At 43.8% G+C, this 19684-nt stretch overlaps 1 protein-coding gene across 1 annotated transcript in view; it reads right to left on the bottom strand.

The window, feature by feature from the left end:
• Positions 1 to 19684, bottom strand: part of POU6F2 (POU class 6 homeobox 2) — a 440175-nt gene that overhangs the window by 110957 nt on the left and 309534 nt on the right. The window contains exon 7 of the mRNA XM_038740542.1: positions 10338 to 10621. Coding sequence (XP_038596470.1) covers positions 10338 to 10621 — 284 coding nt within the window. The remainder of the gene's footprint in view (positions 1 to 10337; positions 10622 to 19684) is intronic.

The raw sequence follows: 19684 nt of genomic DNA, 5'->3' as shown, positions 1-19684 counted from the left end.
TTCTCATCTTTTATCTCTTCTGGAATTCCAGGAATCTACTCCATTACAGATGATTCAGGGACAAATAATACAGTATATATCATTTTTTTTGTGACTGTATATAACTAGAGTAGCAAATATAAACTTTGCCAATGGAATAACAGCACCAGAGTGATATATATATATATATATAGAGAGAGAGAGACAGAGACAGACACAGAGAGAGAGTGATATATATATATACACCTAGTATTTGTGAAATACAGCCAGGTGCTGTACTAATCACTGGGGTATAAACAAGCTAATTCAGTTGGACACAGTCCATGTCTCACATGGAACTCACAGTCTTAATCCTTATTTTAGAGATGGGGTAACTGAGGCATAAAGAAGTTAAGTCCAAGGTCACACAGCAAGCAGTTGGCAGGGCCAGGACTAGAACCCAGATCTTTCTGATTTCCAGACCCATGCTCTCTCTCCTAGGCAACACTGCTCAATCAACTAATTTCCTTTGCTTTACCGTCACTCAATCAACTGTATTTATTGAGCCCTTAGTACATGCACAGCACTGTACTACCTGCTTGGGGGAATACAATGTAATAGAGTTGATAGACACACTCCTTTCCCACAATGAGTTATGAGTCTAGACAAAGCAATAGAAACTTTGTTGCTCCTTCTAGATTAGCAGCTTTCATTATATTTTCTGAAATGCCAGATATGGATGATTGAGATTTTAAAAGTCATTAACAGGAAAAACTAGTCCTTTGAGAAGTGTAAGGCTTTATTGTGTGTATGCGCAAATGTGCTTGTATGTGTTTAAGCTTCTTTCTGAGCTTCGTGCTAAAAAGTTGGTTCTTCTTTCTCCTAATAACTATGGCATGTATTAAGCACCTACTATATGCCAAACACTGTGCTAAATCCTGGTGTAGATACAAGACAATGAAATAAGGTACAATTCCTGTTACTCTTCTTAGACTGAAATAGGGAGGGAGAACAGGTATTTTATCTCCATTGTATAGATGAGGAGGAGATGATATGCCTGAAGCATATCAGGGGCGAAGTCTGCTGAAAAAAGAACTATTGAGAATATTCCACGAGGTTGTGGCCTAGCCCAGGAGTAATCTTAAAAAATAGGGATCACAGGATCCAGGATTTCCCAGTTTTCTTGATAAAAGACTCCATCACACCACGATCAACCTTGATTTTCACTAGAAAAATTAAGTAGCATGGCCTAATGGAAAGAGCACAGGCGTGGGTGTTAGAGAACCTGTGTTCTAATCCTGGCTGAGCCATTTGTCTGCTGTGTGACCTTGGGCAAGTTGCTTAACTTCTCTGTTCCTTAGCTACTTCATCTGTAAAATAGGGATTAAATCCTTGTCCCAATTTAGACTTTGAGCCCTATGTGAACAGGGACTGTGTCCAATCTGCTTATCTTTTATCTGCCCTAGTGCTTAGAACAGTGCTTGACACATAGGAAGTACTTAACAAATACCACAAAAAATGGTCATCATCCACCCATTTGGAATTCTAGAAATGAATTTTTGTCACTGTGAGGATAATTTGACTTGTTTTTTCAGGATGCAGTCTGGATTTTTTGAGACTTCCTAAAGACGAACATCCTAGCAGATAAGCTAAAATGCTTTTCAACCAACTCAAATGACGTTTCTCCCAGATGCCACGGGATCTCTAGGTCAAAATATAAGGTCATCTGGAGATGGATCATCTGTCTGAGCAAATTGCTTTCAAGAATTCCAAAAGGCTGTGTTCTAAAATGAAGAAATGGGCATTTTAATCAATGATAAGGAAGATAAATTGGGCTCCGCACATCTTGTGCCCACTTCCCCAGGGAAGGGAAAATACAGCTGGCTTTGTCTACATGGCTTTGGGGGTCTGGTTGCTGCTCAAAGATTTTGAATGGATCCTAAGGCCCCTGAAGGTGTCTGGAATCCCACACTGGCTCGGAGGGAGTGGGAGAATCACCGAATTTACAAACATGTTTCCCCTCAGAGACAGATTTTTTTCTATGGCAAGTGATCAATCAATGGCATTAATTGAGAGTTTACTGTGTGCAGAGCACTGTACTAAGCACTGTATACAACAGAGTCGATAGACACATTCCCTGTGGAAAATGAGCTTACAGCCTAGAGAGAGAACAACTATAATACGGCACCACATTTTGTGGAATTGAGAAGCAGCCTGGGCTAGTGGATAGAGCACGGGCCTGGGTGACAGAAGGACCTGGGTTCTAATCCCGTGTCTGCCACTTGTCTGCTTCGGTGACCTTGGCTGAGTCACTTCACTTCTCTGTGCCTCAGTTACCTCATCCCTAAAATGAGGATTAACGCTGGACTGTGCCCAACCCGATTAGCTTGTATCTACTCCAGCAGATCTACTCTATAGTGACCGGCACAAAATAAGCACTTAAATACCAAACCAAAAAAAATTGAGGACCTAAAAGAAAATGAAGTGGAGGTCACTAGCTAGACAGCTCATCACAAAAACCAGAGTAGCCCCTTAAGTGCAGTGAACATGCCTATTACTCTGTTGTACTATACTCTCCCAGGTGCTTAATAGAGTTCTCTACACCCAGTAAGCACTCAATAAATACCACTGGTTTATTGTAAGCTCCGAAGGACCAATTTGGTCCACTGTGGGTACTTGATAAATTCCACTGAAAGCGATGATGAGCTATCTGAATTGAGCCAAAATAGTTCAAGACAGCTATTTCCCCAAGCATTGGCCTGCTAACTTAAACATTCTGTTGCCATGGTCAGAAACAGAATATTGACTTAATGATTATGGTATTTGTTAAGCAATTACTATGTGTCAATCATTGCTCTAAACGCTGGGGTAGATACAAGGTAATCAGTTTGGACCTAGTCCCTGTCCCACATGGGGCTCATAGTCTAGGTAAGAGGGTGAATATGCACTGAATACTTACTTTTTACCTCTAGCCTGAACTCCTAATGGCCTTATATAAACTTCTTACCAGAAGTTTCTTACCAGTCTTTGTGGGAGGAATATGAATATCTAGATGAAAGCATGAAAACTTATTCACCAACTAAACAGTAGCAACATGAACTAATTGGAAGAATATGTGGCCTGGAAGTCAGAAGGACCTGAGTTCTAATCTGTCTGTTGTGTGACCTTGGGCAAGTTGCTTCCCTTCTCTGTGCCTCGGTTACCTCATCTGTAAAACAGGGATGAGGACTGTGAGCCCTATGTGGGACACAGACTGTGTCCAACCTGATTGACCTATATCTACCCTGCATTTAGTACAGAACCTGGAGTGCAGTAAGTGTTTAACAAATACCACAGGAAAAAAAACCTAATACTTTAATATGATGCCTCAGTTGGGCTAAAAAGAAACTTATCACACTGCAACGTCCTTATATCAGCCTTTTCACCATTTTAATATCAGCAGTTAACTTATAACTATACGAAAAACTTGGTATGTGTCTGACTTTTGGCTCTTCAATGCAAGGGTCACTTCTAGACAGTGAGCCCGCTGTTGGGTAGGGACCGTCTTCTATATGTTGCAAACTTGTACTTCCCAAGCACTTAGTACAGTGCTCTGCACACAGTAAGTGCTCAAAAAATGCGATTGAATGAATGAATGAATGAATTTAGCCTTAAAGTGTAAAACCACAGGCTATATACCTGCAAGCACTTGGTATATGGCTGACTTCTGGCCCTTCAATGCAAGGGACACATGTGGATACCATTTTGTCTTAAAGTATAAAACCACCGAAAATATACCTGCTCCTCATTACCCAAATTGCTTCACTACTTCAAATGGGTCATCAGCCATATATTCAGCACTATACACCCTGAATACGCTTAATCACATCTGGAAATCCTAAAAAATGAAAGCATTGTATTGGGTAGGCCTTATGCTGAAAACAGGCTAAATGGTCTCAAGTATCTGCTTCCAAGACCTTCACATGAACATATACGCAGGATTGCTCAAGCAGACTTTCCTCCGAGGAAGTAATGTGCCGTTCATTTCTTTCAAAGACAAGGGGTAGCTTCACTGGACTTCCATTGATGTATCTGACCCTGTGCTGATTATTAAAAGGGTACCGTGTAAGCTAAACTCTATGAAAAGGAAAGGATGAGTTTGCACTACTCAGAGATGGAACAGCAAAGTTAAGGCAACATTTCGGTCCGTAATTGTTTAATATGAGACTTGGACAGCAATCTAGGACTGGGTCATCTGGAAGGGTCTCAGTGTAGCCTAGTGGAAAGAGCCCAGGCCTGGGAGTTGGAGGACTTGGGTCTGGCTCCAGCACATGCCTGCTATGTGACCTTGGGTAAGTCACTTGACTTCTCTGGGCCTCAGGGCCATCATCTGCAAAATGGGAATTCAATACCCATTCTCCTTTCTACTTGGATCATGGGCCAGGGGACCTAATAATAACGATAGTAATTTTGGTATTTGTTAAGCACTTACTATGTGCAAAGCACTGTTCTAAGCACTGGGGAGGTTACAAGGTGATCAGGTTGTCCCACATGGGGCTCACAGTCTTAATCCTCCATTTTATAGATGAGGTAACTGAGACACAGAGAAGTTAAGTGACTTGCCCAAAGTCACACAGCTGACAAGGGATGGAGCCGGGATTTGAACCCATGACCACTGACTCCAAAGCCCAGGCTCTTTCCACTGAGCCACATACCAGATCATCTTGCATCTACCACAGCATTTAGTACAGTACCTGCCACAAAGTAAGCACTTAAAAACACCACAATTATCATGATGATAAGAAAACTCTAAATTTTGCTTTGTTTGGCTCTCTATAACAGCATCAGAAGTGTGGGAAATCCCATCCCACCTCTTTAAGCCCCAACTCACCAGCCCCGACAAAATTTGCACTGCCCTTCCCACAGTCACCCATGAACCCAAACACCTAGGGACCTTTCCCCACAGTCACCTGCAAATTCTCCTGACAATCTACCAACTGCAGTATTTGTTCAGTAGCTGTGTGACTTTGGGCAAGCACTTAACTTCTCCGTTCCTCAGTTACCTCATCTGTAAAATGGGGATTAAGACTGTGAGCCCCCCGTGGGACAACCTGATCACCTTGTAACCTCCCCAGTGCTTAGAACAGTGCTTTGCACATAGTAAGTGCTTAATAAATGCCATTATTATTATTATTAAGTGCTTACTAAGTGCCAAGCACTGTAACAAGTGTTGGGGTAGATACAAGATCATCAGATCTGAAAGAGTCCCTGTCCCACAGGGGGCTCACCATCTTAATCCCCATTTTACAGATGAGGTAACAGAGCCACAGAGACGTTAAATGACTCATCCAAGGTCAAGAGATGGAAAAGGGATTAGAACCCAGGTCCTCTGACTGCCAGGCCTATTCTCTTTCCCCCCACAAAAAGACTAAAGATTAGATAGGAGAGGCAGCCCCTACTAAATTGGGTTTAGATTCCATGTTCAGTAACCCTCTGCTCTCGGACATAAGCTTTTTTGCATGGCTGTAACCACTAAACTTAAAGAAGCAGAACTCCTGCATAAATGTTCTGTAGAGTTGGGGGCAGCCAGCTTCAAGTTTCAGCCCCTCTAAAACCCTTTTGTTCAAGCACTTGGATTCAGACTGAAACTTGCCCCTAAAGTATGGATGATGAAGTCAGATTTTTACCATCTCCCAGAATTTCTCTTTCATCTCTGGAGTCCCAACACTGGAGTTTCCCAGGGGAGTAAGCCATGCTTTACCTCTTCCCCAACATTTTGTCTCAGCTGATACATTTAATGCCTTTATTAATTTCCATGTGGAACACAATTTATACAACACTAACTTTTAATCAGGTGGGCCCAGGGTTGACTAAATACCAACGGAATCTCCACTGGGTTTAGGAGTGGCCTGCCACCAAACTCCAAGCCCGTCGTGGGCAGGGACTGTCTCTCTTTATTGCTGTATTGTACCTTCCAAGTGCTTAGTACAGGGCTCTGCACACAGTAAGCGCTCAATAAATATGAATGAATGAATGAAATGGGAAGGAAAAAGACCAAACTGCAATTTCTCAAAAGGTGCTGGGGTTCATGAGGATAGAAACCAGGAACTCCACGGGGACAGAGACCGAAAAGGTTTCCAGAACCCCAACCCACCACCAACCTTTCCACCAGTGACCATTCCAAATAAGCGCCACCTCCTTTCTCCATCTTCCCCTGGAAACGATCATTGTTTTGGAGATGAATGTCTGTTTTCTGTTCCCAGTAAGACACCTGGTCTATTGGATCCACAGTTCACCTCCTGCAGCCTCAGGAGTGAACGATCCAAGTTTACCCTCCAACTGGAGCTTCCTCTATGGTACTAAAAACCAGAATTCTGGTTTGGAAATCAACCAGCCAGGTTCATAAATGCAATCTATTTCCCTGAATCGAGTAAAGAGGGGTAAAGCAATTAAAGTGTAATATTACAGACAATTCTGACAAAAGCATTTTGAGAATATTAGTCCAGGGTGGTGCTACGCCCCGACAATATTCATTTTTTTTCAGCTACAGCAACTATCTCAGGTGTAACCAAGCAAGTCACTTTCATTTAATTCTCCTTCTGAAGACATGACAGCACCTGTACCATTCCAGAAATAATTGTTATTATCCTTCAGAGTTTTTGAAACAAACACAATCATCCTTCTGAATTACTAGCTTTCCATGACAATCTCTCTAAGTTGCATTGTTCTAAACTAATATCTCTCAGACAGATTCTGAATAATGTAAGAGGATAAAACCCACAAGAAAAATCAAGAATTCGGAAATGGAATTTAAGCTGTCAAATTTGAACTTAGTTGATCTTTATTCCCCTAATAATCTTCAAACAAAAAAACCATTTCATTCTAGTTCATAAAGATCATTACCTTGGAGACTTTAATATCTTTGAATTTTCTTCCTCATAGTTTTCTTCTTTAAAAGTTAAAGCATACCTTGCTTCACCAAACTTAAAAAAAACCTCAAATCCTGCAGCTGTTGTGGAAAATAGCATTTGAAATATAATGCCCTGCATTTCCTCTACACTACAGTGTGCTTGCAGGGAAGACACAAGCTTTGAAGACTAAAATTTCCTCTTCTCTTTTCCGAATGGAAGGCTTTATAAAACTTATACTGTGTGCTAGTTTTATAAGAATTAAAATTAAATCCTCCTGAATGTGAAGTTTTGTAATAAAATTCAGTTAAGGCACAACTTATAACGCTAACCATTTGAAGATATATGAGATCAATACCAGGTGTATAAAATGTAGATTAATCCCAGGACTCTGGTTACTGTAAACTGAATCCTTTAGAAAAAGAGGCCAAAGTCTCACAGAAAGAAGAAAAAGAAAGGCCTAAAAAAGCATCCTCTTTGGTAAAGGAAGCAGCTAACTTTGATTCATCAAAGACCTGTCTACACTATGAGATATTGTTTATTAGGAAAACATCTGCTGCCCTTGGGTGGTGATCAGAAGGGCAAATGTCCATAGAACTAGAACACGTTTTACCTATAATGAAGGAGTTACATTCTTGAAGAACCTTTATTCTAGGAAAACTGTATTATCATTTTTATTTCATGGGAATTAGTGAGTTATGGGTTTGTTGATTCCAAGCATGATGGACAATTTTAAGATACAAATTCCCATATTCTGACGTCCATACCTAGCAGAATTTTTTTAGACCCTCATAGATCCTTATTCTTATTCTTCAGGATTAACTACAACATTGGAAAATTGCAAAAAGACAAAGAATTGCCACAGCATCACATGGTACAGTATAGTAAGGCTCAGGAAGAGGCTGGGAAGTATTGCAGCATTCACGTTTTTTCAACCAGTTCTTCTTATTTGTGCCCACATGATCAGGCCATAGCAGAATTGACTAAGTGGGAAAACAATTTTCCCTCATACTTCCTTCTAGTAGAAGAAGGAGGAGATGGAGGAAGAGGAGGAGGAATTATGGTATTTATTGAGCACCCAGTTAGCGTGGTGCACTGTACTAGGTGCTTGGGAAGTATAGAACAACAAAGTGATCCACTCCCTGGACACAAGGAGTTTACACTCTTCCATGGGTGACAAACACAAAACTATTTAGAAGTAGAGAGGTCCAAAAGAAAGCGGACATACATGCATGAGTGCTAAAGAGGATATAAACAAGTTCCTACTACTACTGCAGGCTTGTTGAGGTCAGGGAATGTATCTACCAAATCTGCTGTATTGTACTCTCCCAAGAGCTTACTACAGTGCTCTTTACATAATAAGCACTCAATAAATACAATCATATTGCTAGAATTGGCTAATGGATGTTGCGACTCAGAGTTCTGTGAAACTAATAGGGAAAAGCTTGTTGGAAGAGTTGGGACATTAACAGGAATTTGAATATCTGGGACGAAATCCCAATACCAGAATTTGATATGGGGAGGAAGGAACATCAAAACTGTGAAATGAGATCAACTCTATAGAAGAAATGCTGGTATAGAATTCATCTTAAGACTTTGGATGATGAATAAAGAAGAATATATGAGTTAATGAGTTCCTTTGAAGCTTACATCTCAAGTCATGGAAATTTCCCAGGGTTCAATATTTCATGCTTTTATCTTCTTGGTATTAGTAATAATATTTATTAAACACTTACTTTGGGCAGAACACTTTACTAAGCCAAGTGTTTAGTATAGTGCTCTGCACATAGTAAATGCTCAATAAATATCACTGATTGACTGATTAAGTGCTGGGAGAAAATACACCAGTGGGAATTAGACATGGTCCTTGATCCCTGTGGGCTTACAATCTAAAAGGGTGGCCTAGTGGAAAGAGCATGGGCCCAGAAATCAGAAGACCTGGCTTCTAATCCCACCTCAACCAAGTACATACTGTGTAACTTTGGGCAAGTCACAACTTCTCTGTCCCTCAGTTCCCTCATCTGTAAAATGGGAATTCAATACCTGTTTTCTCTCCCATTTAGACTGTGAGCCCCATGTAGGACCTGATCACCTGGTATCTACCCCAGCACTCACTACAGTGTTTGGCATACAGTGAAGCGCTTAACAAATACTACAATTATTACCAATTATTAAGAGGACTGTGGATTATAAAGGTCTCCAATCCTGACTTACTGTTGTGAACAAAGAGTAAGTGTGACCCCATGCAGATGAAGAGCTGAAAAGGATGAAGATACAATTTGAAAATTTTGCCTCTGCAGCTTCTTCCCCTAATTTGGCTTCCCATAAACCATATAATATCCTAAATCAGACATGACAGAGAAAAATATGTCAGCCCTCAGGAGAATCGCAGTCTGAGATAACTGGAATTCTTGGCCATACATTGCACTGGACAACCTCAATCAATCAGTCAATTGTATTTATTGACCTGTGTGCAGCGTACTGAACTAAGTGCCTGGGAGAGTACAATATAACAGGGTTGGTAGACATGTTCTTACTTCCAAAGTTAAAGAGTGGTTTTTATTATTAAATTGAAATATCTCTATTTTAAATATTTGTGGCAACAGAAGTACTTTTCAGAAAATTTACTTTCCCATAATCTCGTTCTCATGTAAAATCTTGGGCTGAATCCTGTATGATTTGATGATCTGGGGTAATAGTTAAAGCCAAGGAGTAGAGTTCGTGGCTAAAATTCATCCACTCTTAACCCTTTGGCATCTTTGAGGAAAATGGAAGCAAACCATCCATGAGCTTAAGTTTAGAATTTGCTAAGGATGAGTAAGAGTCATTTTGCCATATCGTCTTCTGAACACATAATTCTTCCCTACAATCTGTGTTGACTCTGAATTTTGGCTAGCATGTTGAGGAATCAGAGAACACTGCCTCCTCTTTGGATAAAGCAAAATATTTTGGGAAAAACTATTTGCATACATGTGCGTGGCATTGAACAAGGTGGTCCTACAACATGATTTTTCCATTGCATGGGGCTTTGTAAGAACATGACCCAGGTGCTACAAGAGAGCTGGCTTCATATGCCATCCACCATGGGTTACAAAACTGAGCTAGGGATCATTTTATTGGTTGGCAGTTTTGGCTCCCTTCAGAAGGACTCATACAATGGAATGAGTGCATTCCACGGGAATACGGAGACTGTTGGCCTTCCTCCTGACAAAAAACGAGGTAGCATATCTGTCTTTCTGAAGGGCAGCCTCCAGGGCCTCACATATCACACAGTAAGCACCCAATAAATACGATTGAATGACTATCGTTTGGTGTAGCCCTGGTCCCTTTCTTTCTCATACCCCTAAGGGGAGTAATTTGAGAGTCGTCCCTGTCTGACGTGCCCTCCCTCAGACCCGACGGAGCTCATCCCTTACTCTCCTGGAGGAACAGCGACCAGTGGTGACACTCACCATCCTACTCGAGGGGTCAAGGGGAGAGGAGAGACCATACCTGAAGTGGGTTGGGTGGAGTCAGAGGAGACGGAAGTCTGTGTCCCGGTGATTGGTTGGGTTTCTGCGGGGAACTCGATGGCTGCTGGGCTGGAGGGGGCTGACTTTGGCTCTGGGACTGGTTTGGAGTCGGCGGCTGCTGTGACTGAGGCTGGGGTGGGGGCGGTGGCAGGGTTTGGGCCGTCTGGGCCGTCTGGGCGTGCTGGCTGCTGGGGGGCTGTTGTGGCCCCGGCTGCTGCTGGAGCTGTTGGAGATGCTGAAGCTGGGAATTCAGGGATGAGGTAGCTACAGGCAAAGAGAGGGAAGGGGGAATTCCATTACAAAATGAAATCCCAGCTTGGTGCCGCCTCCCGCAAGAGGCCGGTAAACTCTGCCCTGGGAAAAGCCGTCTTGTGTTTGGTGGGTGAATCTCCGGAGTGCTTAAAGATGCTATTATGCAGAGAGCGAAACCGAGTCACTTTGTAGGGAAATTGAAAATCTGGATAAGTAAGGAATAAAACCCACCTTATGTCACTTTGGGGAAAACCATGCATTAAGACTCATGGGAGGCTACTAGAAGCACAAGTGATTTACATAGCTATCAGGCGATAACACAGCACTCTTATTTCACCCTGCCTAGGCAATATAGCAAAATACAGTCATCCTTCGGAGATTAGACTTAGCTCCTTAAAGTTCTCCCTGTGAACATTAAAGACACCCGGTAAACGCTGGACCGGAATTTGATCGGGATGACAAGTGGTTTATAATCCCATATTATTTTGGCAGCATCACTGGTGATGTCATTTACACCACCCAGCCTCAAACAAAACTGACGGAAATATCCATTTAAAGTTCACCGAGTTACTTTTTAAATGCAATGTCCCCTTTTCACATTCATTCATTCATTCAATCGTATTTATTGAGTGCTTACTGTGTGCAGAGCACTATACTAAGCGCTTGGGAAGTACAAGTCAGTGTCCCTTGCCCTAAAAAGAGTGTGTCTAAATTCTCCTACCATCTGGCCGAATAATCTAGTACAGTCTGGCCAAGAGCATCTACCAAATTGGAGGGCTTCCAGTCCATGATTGAAATTGACTGTGAACAGAAACCGTGCTTCCTTTTCCTAGCTGGAGAGATCAGCAATGAGCATTAGAAGCCCTGAGGGCTCTTAAGGAGCTGGAAGAATGAAATCATCTTTCAAGATTTTTCTGTTATATGAAAAGCAAGGCTGTATTCTAGGTAAGCAAATTCAATTTGTTCTAATATATGCCGGTAACACCTCGAGGTATTTTGCAAATAGAACTGCAGCTTGCTTCATCCTGAGAGGGAAAAGCATCAAGGGATGGGTAATATTAAAATGACTTTCACTCCCTTCCCCACAAGACTCTAAATTAGTCAGAAATGCTCCTGCTAAATCTGTGGTACAAACTAGAGAAACAGTGTGGCCTAATAATAATAATAATAATAATGATGGCATTTATTAAGCACTTACTATGTGCAAAGCACTGTTCGAAGCGCTGGGGGTGTACAAGGTGATCAGTTTGTCCCACGCGGGGCTCACAGTCTTAATCCCCATTTTACAGATGAGGTAACTGAGGCACAGAGAAGTTAAGTGGATTGCCCAAGGTCACACAGCTGACAAGTGGCAGAGCCGGGATTCAAACCCATGACCTCTGACTCCCAAGCCCGGGCTCTTTCCACTGAGCCACGCTGCTTCTCTAATAGAGAGGCAGTGTGTGCCTGTCTAATAGAAAGGCAGTCCTTCTGGGAGGCAGAAGGACTTGGATTCTAATCCCAGCTCTACCACTGGTCTGCTGTGTGGCCATGGACAAGTCACTTAACTTCTCTGTGCCTTGTTCCCTCAACAGTAAAATGGAGATTGGAACTGTGACTGGGACATGAACTGTGTTCAAACAGATTAGCTTGAATCTACCGCAGCGCTTAGTACAGTGCCTGGCTGGTAGTAAGCACTTAACAAATACCATGAAAAAAAACCCTAAAAACTAAACATCACAAGCAAACACACATAGTTGTCAAATTTGTCCACATAAGGTTGTCCCAGGGAATGAACAGCCTTCATATGTTGCTTCAATGGAAGAAACATGGCCTAGTGGATAGAGGCTAGGCCTAGGAATAAAAAGGTCCTAAATTCTAATCCCCCAATTTCTCCACTTGCCTGCCATGTGACCTTGGACAAGTCACTTCATTTCTCTGTGCCTCAGTTACTTCATCTGGAAAATGAGGATGAAGACTGTGAGCCCCAAGTGGGATGGGGACTGTGTTCAACCTGACTAGCTTGTATCTATCTCAGCACTTAGAACAGTGCCTGGTACATAGTAAGCACTTAAACTCCATCGTTATTTTTATTATTCAGATAGTCTTTCCCCAAGTCCACGCAAAGTGGGAAGAGGCAGTGTTTCCTACTTCATAAGTGAACAAGGCCTTCATTTGAAGCTGCCCTCAGGGTTCACCAATGAACCAGCATGCTTCAGTGGAAAGAGCACGGGCTTGGGAGCCAGAGGTCATGGGTTCTAATCCCGGCTCCACCACTTGTCAGCTGTGTGACTTTGGGCAAGTCACTTTACTTCTCTGTGCCTCAGTTACCTCATCTGTAAAATGGGGATGAAGACTGTGAGCCCCACGTGGGACAACCTTGTATCCCCCCACATGCTTAGAACAGTGCTTCACACATAGTAAGCACTTAACAAATGCCATTATTATTATTATTATTATTCATTGAGGGCACCTACAAGTGGCTGGAAATATCCTGGGCTTAAAACACCTTACCAAAAACATGTTTATTATAGATTACTAGGTGACTTCGTTCCTCCTCTTTCCATTGACCCAGTTGGCCTTATGGATGCTGTGAAGGATTATAAGCACTGGGGAAGAGGAAAAGGCAACACAAGTTTCATTCCCTCACCTGAGCCAGGAGAGAGATGCTCACCCACCTCATACCTCACAGGTGACTTGGAACATTCAGATTTCAGTTCCACCCCCTTCTTTTCATCCTTCCAGTCATGCTACTGTTTCCCAAATTGGGAGAGGAACGAATCCACCAGTTCCGTTGTATTGTCTTCTCCCAATTGCTTAGTACAGTGCTCAGCGCATGGTATGCATTCAATAAATATCACTGATTGATTGAAAAGAGGATATTTCAGATGGAATCCTCCCCCAGGTTTTACCTGTTACATAATGATAATAATAATGATGGTATTTGTTAAGCACTTACTATGTGCCTAGCACCGTTCTAAGAGCTGGGGGAGATACAAGGTAATCAGGTTGTCCCATGTGGGACTCACAGTCTTAAATCTCATTTTACAGATGAGGTGACTGAGGCACAAAGAAGTCAAGTGACTTGCCAAAGTCACACAGCTGATAAGTGGAGGGGCCGGGATTAGAACCCTTGACTGCTGACTCCCAAACCCATGCTCTTTCCACTAAACCACATGTATCCACATACACACAGACACACATATAAAAACAAGCACTTAAAACCACATAGAAAGCACTTATTAAATAGCATTTATTGAGCGATGAACAAAACAGGTGTAATGACACGAACTATTAATGGAATGATATGCAGTTTTCCTTCAATGCTGATTATTAAATGAGGTTAGCAATAGTTTTCCCGAAATATTTAGTCCTTGAAAACCATTTTGCCAGACCCACAATTTTGGTGTCTTTTTCCTCTCTCCAACCCACTGCTTCCTATTTCAGCTTTCCAGATGGATAAGCTAAGGATCTATAACCATCTACCTGCATGGTAAGAATTCCCCCTTCAAGGAGTAATTTTCTTAGCAACCAAACTGTAAGAAGGCTTGAGAAGGTGTGAGAAGTTGGAAATACTGGGGATAGTTTGGACAATGGGGTAAAGGAGAAGGCTGGAAGAATTCAGCCCTATGGGTTTTCGAAAAACAACTAGGCATCTGTGAGGCGCAGATGATAGAGAAGTGAGTGGGCAAAGTGATCAGCTAGGTGCAGCCTTCAAACATTCATATTATAATTTACTTATTTATTATTAATGTCTGTCTCCCCCTCTTGACTATAAGATCATTAAGGGCAGGGAATGTGTCTGCTAATTCTGCTGTATTGTATTCTCCCAGGCACTTATGCTCGGCATATAGAGCTCAACAAATACTGTTGATGGACTGACTGAAAGCAAGGAGAGTTGAAGATGGTAGATTGTGAGGAAAAGATGGAGTCAAAGCCTTGAATAAAAGAGTCTTGGATTCTAATCCCCCATGGTCATGTCCAGGACTGCAGTGAGCATGCTCAGATGAACCCCCTTTTTCCTCTCCCCCTCCCCACCCCCCCCAGCCCTATCTCCTTCCCCTCCCCACAGCACCTGTATATCTGTTTGTACAGATTTATTACTCTATTTATTTTACTCGTACATATTTACTATTCTATTTATTTTGCCAATGATGTGGATCTAGCTTTACTTCTGTTTATTCTGATGACTTGACACCTGACCATACGTTTTGTTTTGTTGTCTGTCTCCCCCTTCTAGACTGTGAGCCCATTGATGGATAGCGACTGTCTCTATATGTTGCCACCTTGTACTTCCCAAGAGCTTAGTACAGTGCTGTGCACACAGTAAGCGCTCAATAAATTCATTCATTCATTCAATCGTATTTATTGAGCACTTACTGTGTGCAGAGCACTGTACTAAGCACTTGGGAAGTACAAGTTGGCAACATATAGAGACGGTCCCTACCCAACAGTGGGCTCACAGTCTAGAAGTACGATTGATTGAATGAATGAATGAACAGAGGCACTTGGGTGCCAGGGCATGGTGGGAAAGTCATCCGGGATTTGGGAGCAAGTGGTGGGATTGAGGGAAGGACAGGGAGTAGGATGGATGGAGATACGGCTACATCTGCGAGAGTCAGTCTACAGGCGTCCAAGAACCGGAAACTAAGTTGGGGTGTCAGTCAGTTGATCATATTTATTGAGAACTTGCTGTGTGCAGAGCAATGTACTTGGCACTTGGGAGAGAACAATATAACAATATAATAGATACATTTCCTGCCCACAATGAGCTTACCGTCTAGAAGGGGAGACAGACATTAGTGATTTAGTGATGTGGTGGGCTGTGGTTCAGTCCCAAGAGCGAGAAGGTAGGGAGAGGTGCCCAGGCAAGCTAAGAACCAAAGGGTCTGAGGGAACTGGAAAGGTTGGTTCTAGGGAGCTGAGAGGAGGGAAAAGAAGGACAGAACTGGGGGATGCAGAAGGGACCCAGTTCCCAAACCGGGTGAGACGCTGGAGTATGGGAATTAGGCAGACTGGAAAGAAAAAATAGTCATGACAGGCGGGTACGCTCAACACAAGAACATAGGACAGGCCAGTAATGAGAATGGACATAGCCCTGGTCTGAGAGTCAGAAGGACCTGACTTCTAATCCTGGCTCCACTACTTGTCTGCTGTGTGACCTTGAGCAAGTCACTTCACTGCTCTGGGCCTCAGCTATCTCAGCTGTAAAATGGGGATTCAATAATGATGTGCATTTAGCTTTAATTCTATTTATTCTGATGACTTGACACCTGTCCACCTGTTTTGTTTTGTTGTCTGTCTCCCCCTTCTAGACTGTGAGCCCGTTGTAGGGTAGGGGCCATCCCTACATGTCGCCAACTTGTACTTCCCAAGCGCTTAATACAGTGGTCTGCACACAGTAAGTGCTCAATAAATATGATTGAATGAATGAATGAATGAATACCTGCTACCCCTCTGACTTTTACTGTGAACCCCATGTGAGACAGGGATTCTGTCCAACCTAATTAACTTGTATTTACCCCAGTGCTTAGTCCAGTGCCTGATTCATAGTAATTGCTTAGCAAATACCATTTAAAAAATTAGTATTAGCAGCATTTATTGAGTGTCCACTTGGTGCAGTGCATTGTATCAGGGACTTGCGAAGTACAGCGTAACAAAGTGAGATATTCCCAGCCCACAAAGGGTTTACTCTCAAACAGGAAAGACAGGCATAGAAATATTCACAAGTAAAAAACTGGTCAAAACTGACCTCATCTATGTGCATGAGGGCTAAGGACGATATAAATTAGTTCATAAGTTCTAGGAAAGCAGAAAGCCAAATCCTTGAGCCCAAGAGAGATAAAAGGTCCAAGAAAAAAACTGGTAAATCCCAGGATACTCTAGACAAGATCCAAATGAGAGGGACTAAGTCAGCTCTAAGACAAAGAGCATATCTCAGAATATAATAAAAGAGTAGATTCTAAAAATAGGTCATAATAATAACAATAATGGCATTTGTTAAGTGCTTACTATGTGCCAAGCACTGTTCTAAGCACTGGGGGAGATACAAGGCCATCAGGCTGTCCCATGTTGGGCTCACAGTCCTACTTCCCATTTTACAGGTAAAAGGTCACACACTGCTGTGTGACCTTGGGCAGGTCACTTAACTTCTCTGAGCCTCAGTTACCTCATCTGTAAAATGGGGATGAAGACTGTGAGCCCCACGTGGGACAACCTGATCACCTTGTAACCTCCCCAGCATTTAGAACAGTGCTTTGCACATAGTAAGCGCTTAATAAATGCTGTCATTATTATCATTATTATTACTATTATTCCCTGGGCCTCAGTTCCCTCATCTGGAAAATGGGGATGAGGACGGTGAGCCCCCTGTGGGACAACCTGATCGCCTTGTAACCTCCCCAGCGCTTGGAACAGTGCTTTGCATATAGTAAGCGCTTAATAAATGCTATCATTATCATTATTAGGTTGGACATGTTCCCTGTCCCTTACGGGCCTCACAGAGTGGCTCAACGGAAAGAGCCCGGGCTTTGGAGTCAGAGGTCATGGGTTCAAATCCTGGCTCTGCCAATTTGTCAGCCGTGTGACTTTGGGCAAGTCACTTCAATCAATCAATCAATCAATCGTATTTATTGAGCACTTACTGTGTGCAGAGCACTGTACTAAGCACTTGGGAAGTACAAGTTGGCAACACATACAGACAGTCCCTACCCAACAGCAGGCTCACAGTCTAGAAGGGGGTGACAGAGAACAAAACAAAACATATTAACAAAATAAAATCAATAGAATAGATAGGTACAAGTGAAATAAATGAATAAAGTAATAAATCCGTACAAACATATATACATATGTACAGGTGCTGTGGGGAAGGGAAGGAGGTAAGGCGGGAGGGATGGAAAGGGGGAGGAGGGGGAGAGGAAGTAGGGGGCTCAGTCTGGGAGCGCCTCCTGGAGGAGGTGAGCTCTCAGTGGGGCCTTGAAGGGAGGAAGAGAGCTAGCTTGGTGGATGGGCAGAGGGAGGGCATTCCAGGCCAGGGGGTGTATGGTGGATGTGTAGCGGGCCAAAAGCGAGTAAAATTGAGGAACTGGATGTTCCCCAATACTCCAGGTGCGATATCCAATTTTTCATCACAAAACGGAGTAACTAAGCAGAAGCCATCATGAGGCAAAAATTAAAGGGTTCTGCTGAAGCGGTAGCAAGCCGAGACTAGATGGCTCAGTCTTCTTGCCTCCTAAAAATTATTTCTTACTTTGTCATTGGCAGGCATTGACTTCAAACGTTTGTCTGTGGGGCGTGATGAAACCAATCCAATAATCTGTTTTTAATGCCCAACTCCTCCTCTACACTCCTTCTGGGCAGGAGTCCCATCGACCGACTCTGTTGGAGTGTACCCTCCCGAGCGTTTTGTACGGGGCTCTCCACGAAGCAAGCGAGCGCTCAGTATATACCAGAGATCAATAGATAACCATGGATAGATAAGCAGTCTGGCATAGGGGTTGGGCACGGGCCTGAGAGTCAGAAGGTTTGCTGCCATTTGTTTGCTGCATAGTGATAGAGCACGGGCCTGGGAGTCAGAAGGTTTGCTGCCATTTGTCTGCTGCTTAGGGTTAGGGCACGGGCCTGGGAGTCACGAGGTTTGCTGCCATTTGTCTGCTGCATAGGGATAGGGCACGGGCCTGGGAGTCACCAGGTTTGCTGCCATTTGTCTGCTGCATGGGGACAGGGCACGGGCCTGGGAGTCAGAAGGCTTGCTTCCATTTGTCTGCTGCATAGGGTTAGGTCATGGACCTGGGAGTCACAAGGTTTGCTGCCATTTGTCTGCTGCATAGGGTTAGGGCACGGGCCTGGGAGTCACAAGGTTTGCTGCCATTTGTCTGCTGCATAGGGTTAGGGCATGGGCCTGGGAGTCACAAGGTTTGCTGTCATTTGTCTGCTGCATAGGGTTAGGGCACGGGCCTGGGAGTCAGAAGGTTTGCTGCCATTTGTCTGCTGCATAGGGTTAGGGCAGGGGCCTGGGCGTCACAAGGTTTGCTGCCATTTGTCTGCTGCATAGGGTTAGGGTACGGTCCTGGGAGTCACAAGGTTTGCTGCCATTTGTCTGCTGCATAGGGTTAGGGCACGGGCCTGGGAGTCACAAGGTTTGCTGCCATTTGTCTGCTGCATATGGTTAGGGTACGGTCCTGGGAGTCACAAGGTTTGCTGCCATTTGTTTGCTGCATAGGGATAGAGCAAGGGCCTGGGAGTCAGAAGGTTTGCTGCCATTTGTCTGCTTCATAGGGATAGGGCACGGGCCTGGGAGTCACAAGGTTTGCTGCCATTTGTCTGCTGCATAGGGATAGGGAACGGGCCTGGGAGTTTGCTGCCATTTGTCTGCTGCATAGGGATAGGGCACGGGCCTGGGAGTCACAAGGTTTGCTGCCATTTGTCTGCTGCATAGGGTTAGGGCACGGGCCTGGGAGTCACAAAGTTTGCTGCCATTTGTCTTCTGCATAGGGACAGGGCACGGGCCTGGGAGTCAAAAGGTTTGCTGCCATTTGATGCATAGGGTTAGGGCACGGGCCTGGGAGTCATAAGGAAGGTTTGCTGCCATTTGTCTGCTGCATAGAGTTCGGGCACGGGCCTGGGAGTCAGAAGGTTTGCTGCCATTTGTCTGCTGCATGGGGATAGGGCACGGGCCTGGGAGTCAGAAGGTTTGCTGCCATTTGTCTGCTGCATAGGATTAGGGCACGGGTCTGGGAGTCAGAAGGTTTGCTGCCATTTGTCTACTGCATAGGGTTAGGGCACGGGCCTGGGAGTCACAAGGTTTGCTGCCATTTGTCTGCTGCATGGGATAGAGCACTGGCCTGGGAGTCACAAGGTTTGCTGCCATTTGTCTGCTGCATAGGATTAGGGCACGGGCCTGGGAGTCAGAAGGTTTGCTGCCATTTGTCTGCTGCATGGGGTTAGACACGGGCCTGGGAGTCAGAAGGTTTGCTGCCATTTGTCTGCTGCATAGAGATAGGGCATGGGCCTGGGAATCACAAGGTTTGCTACAATTTGTCTACTGCATAGGGTTAGGGCACGGGCCTGGGAGTCAGAAGATTTGCTGCCATTTAT

This window comes from Tachyglossus aculeatus, chromosome 2 (assembly GCF_015852505.1).
Source record: "Tachyglossus aculeatus isolate mTacAcu1 chromosome 2, mTacAcu1.pri, whole genome shotgun sequence".
Classification (NCBI taxonomy): domain Eukaryota; kingdom Metazoa; phylum Chordata; class Mammalia; order Monotremata; family Tachyglossidae; genus Tachyglossus; species Tachyglossus aculeatus.
The sequence above is the reverse complement of the archived record's forward strand: the minus strand, read 5'-3'. Positions and strand labels throughout refer to the sequence as shown.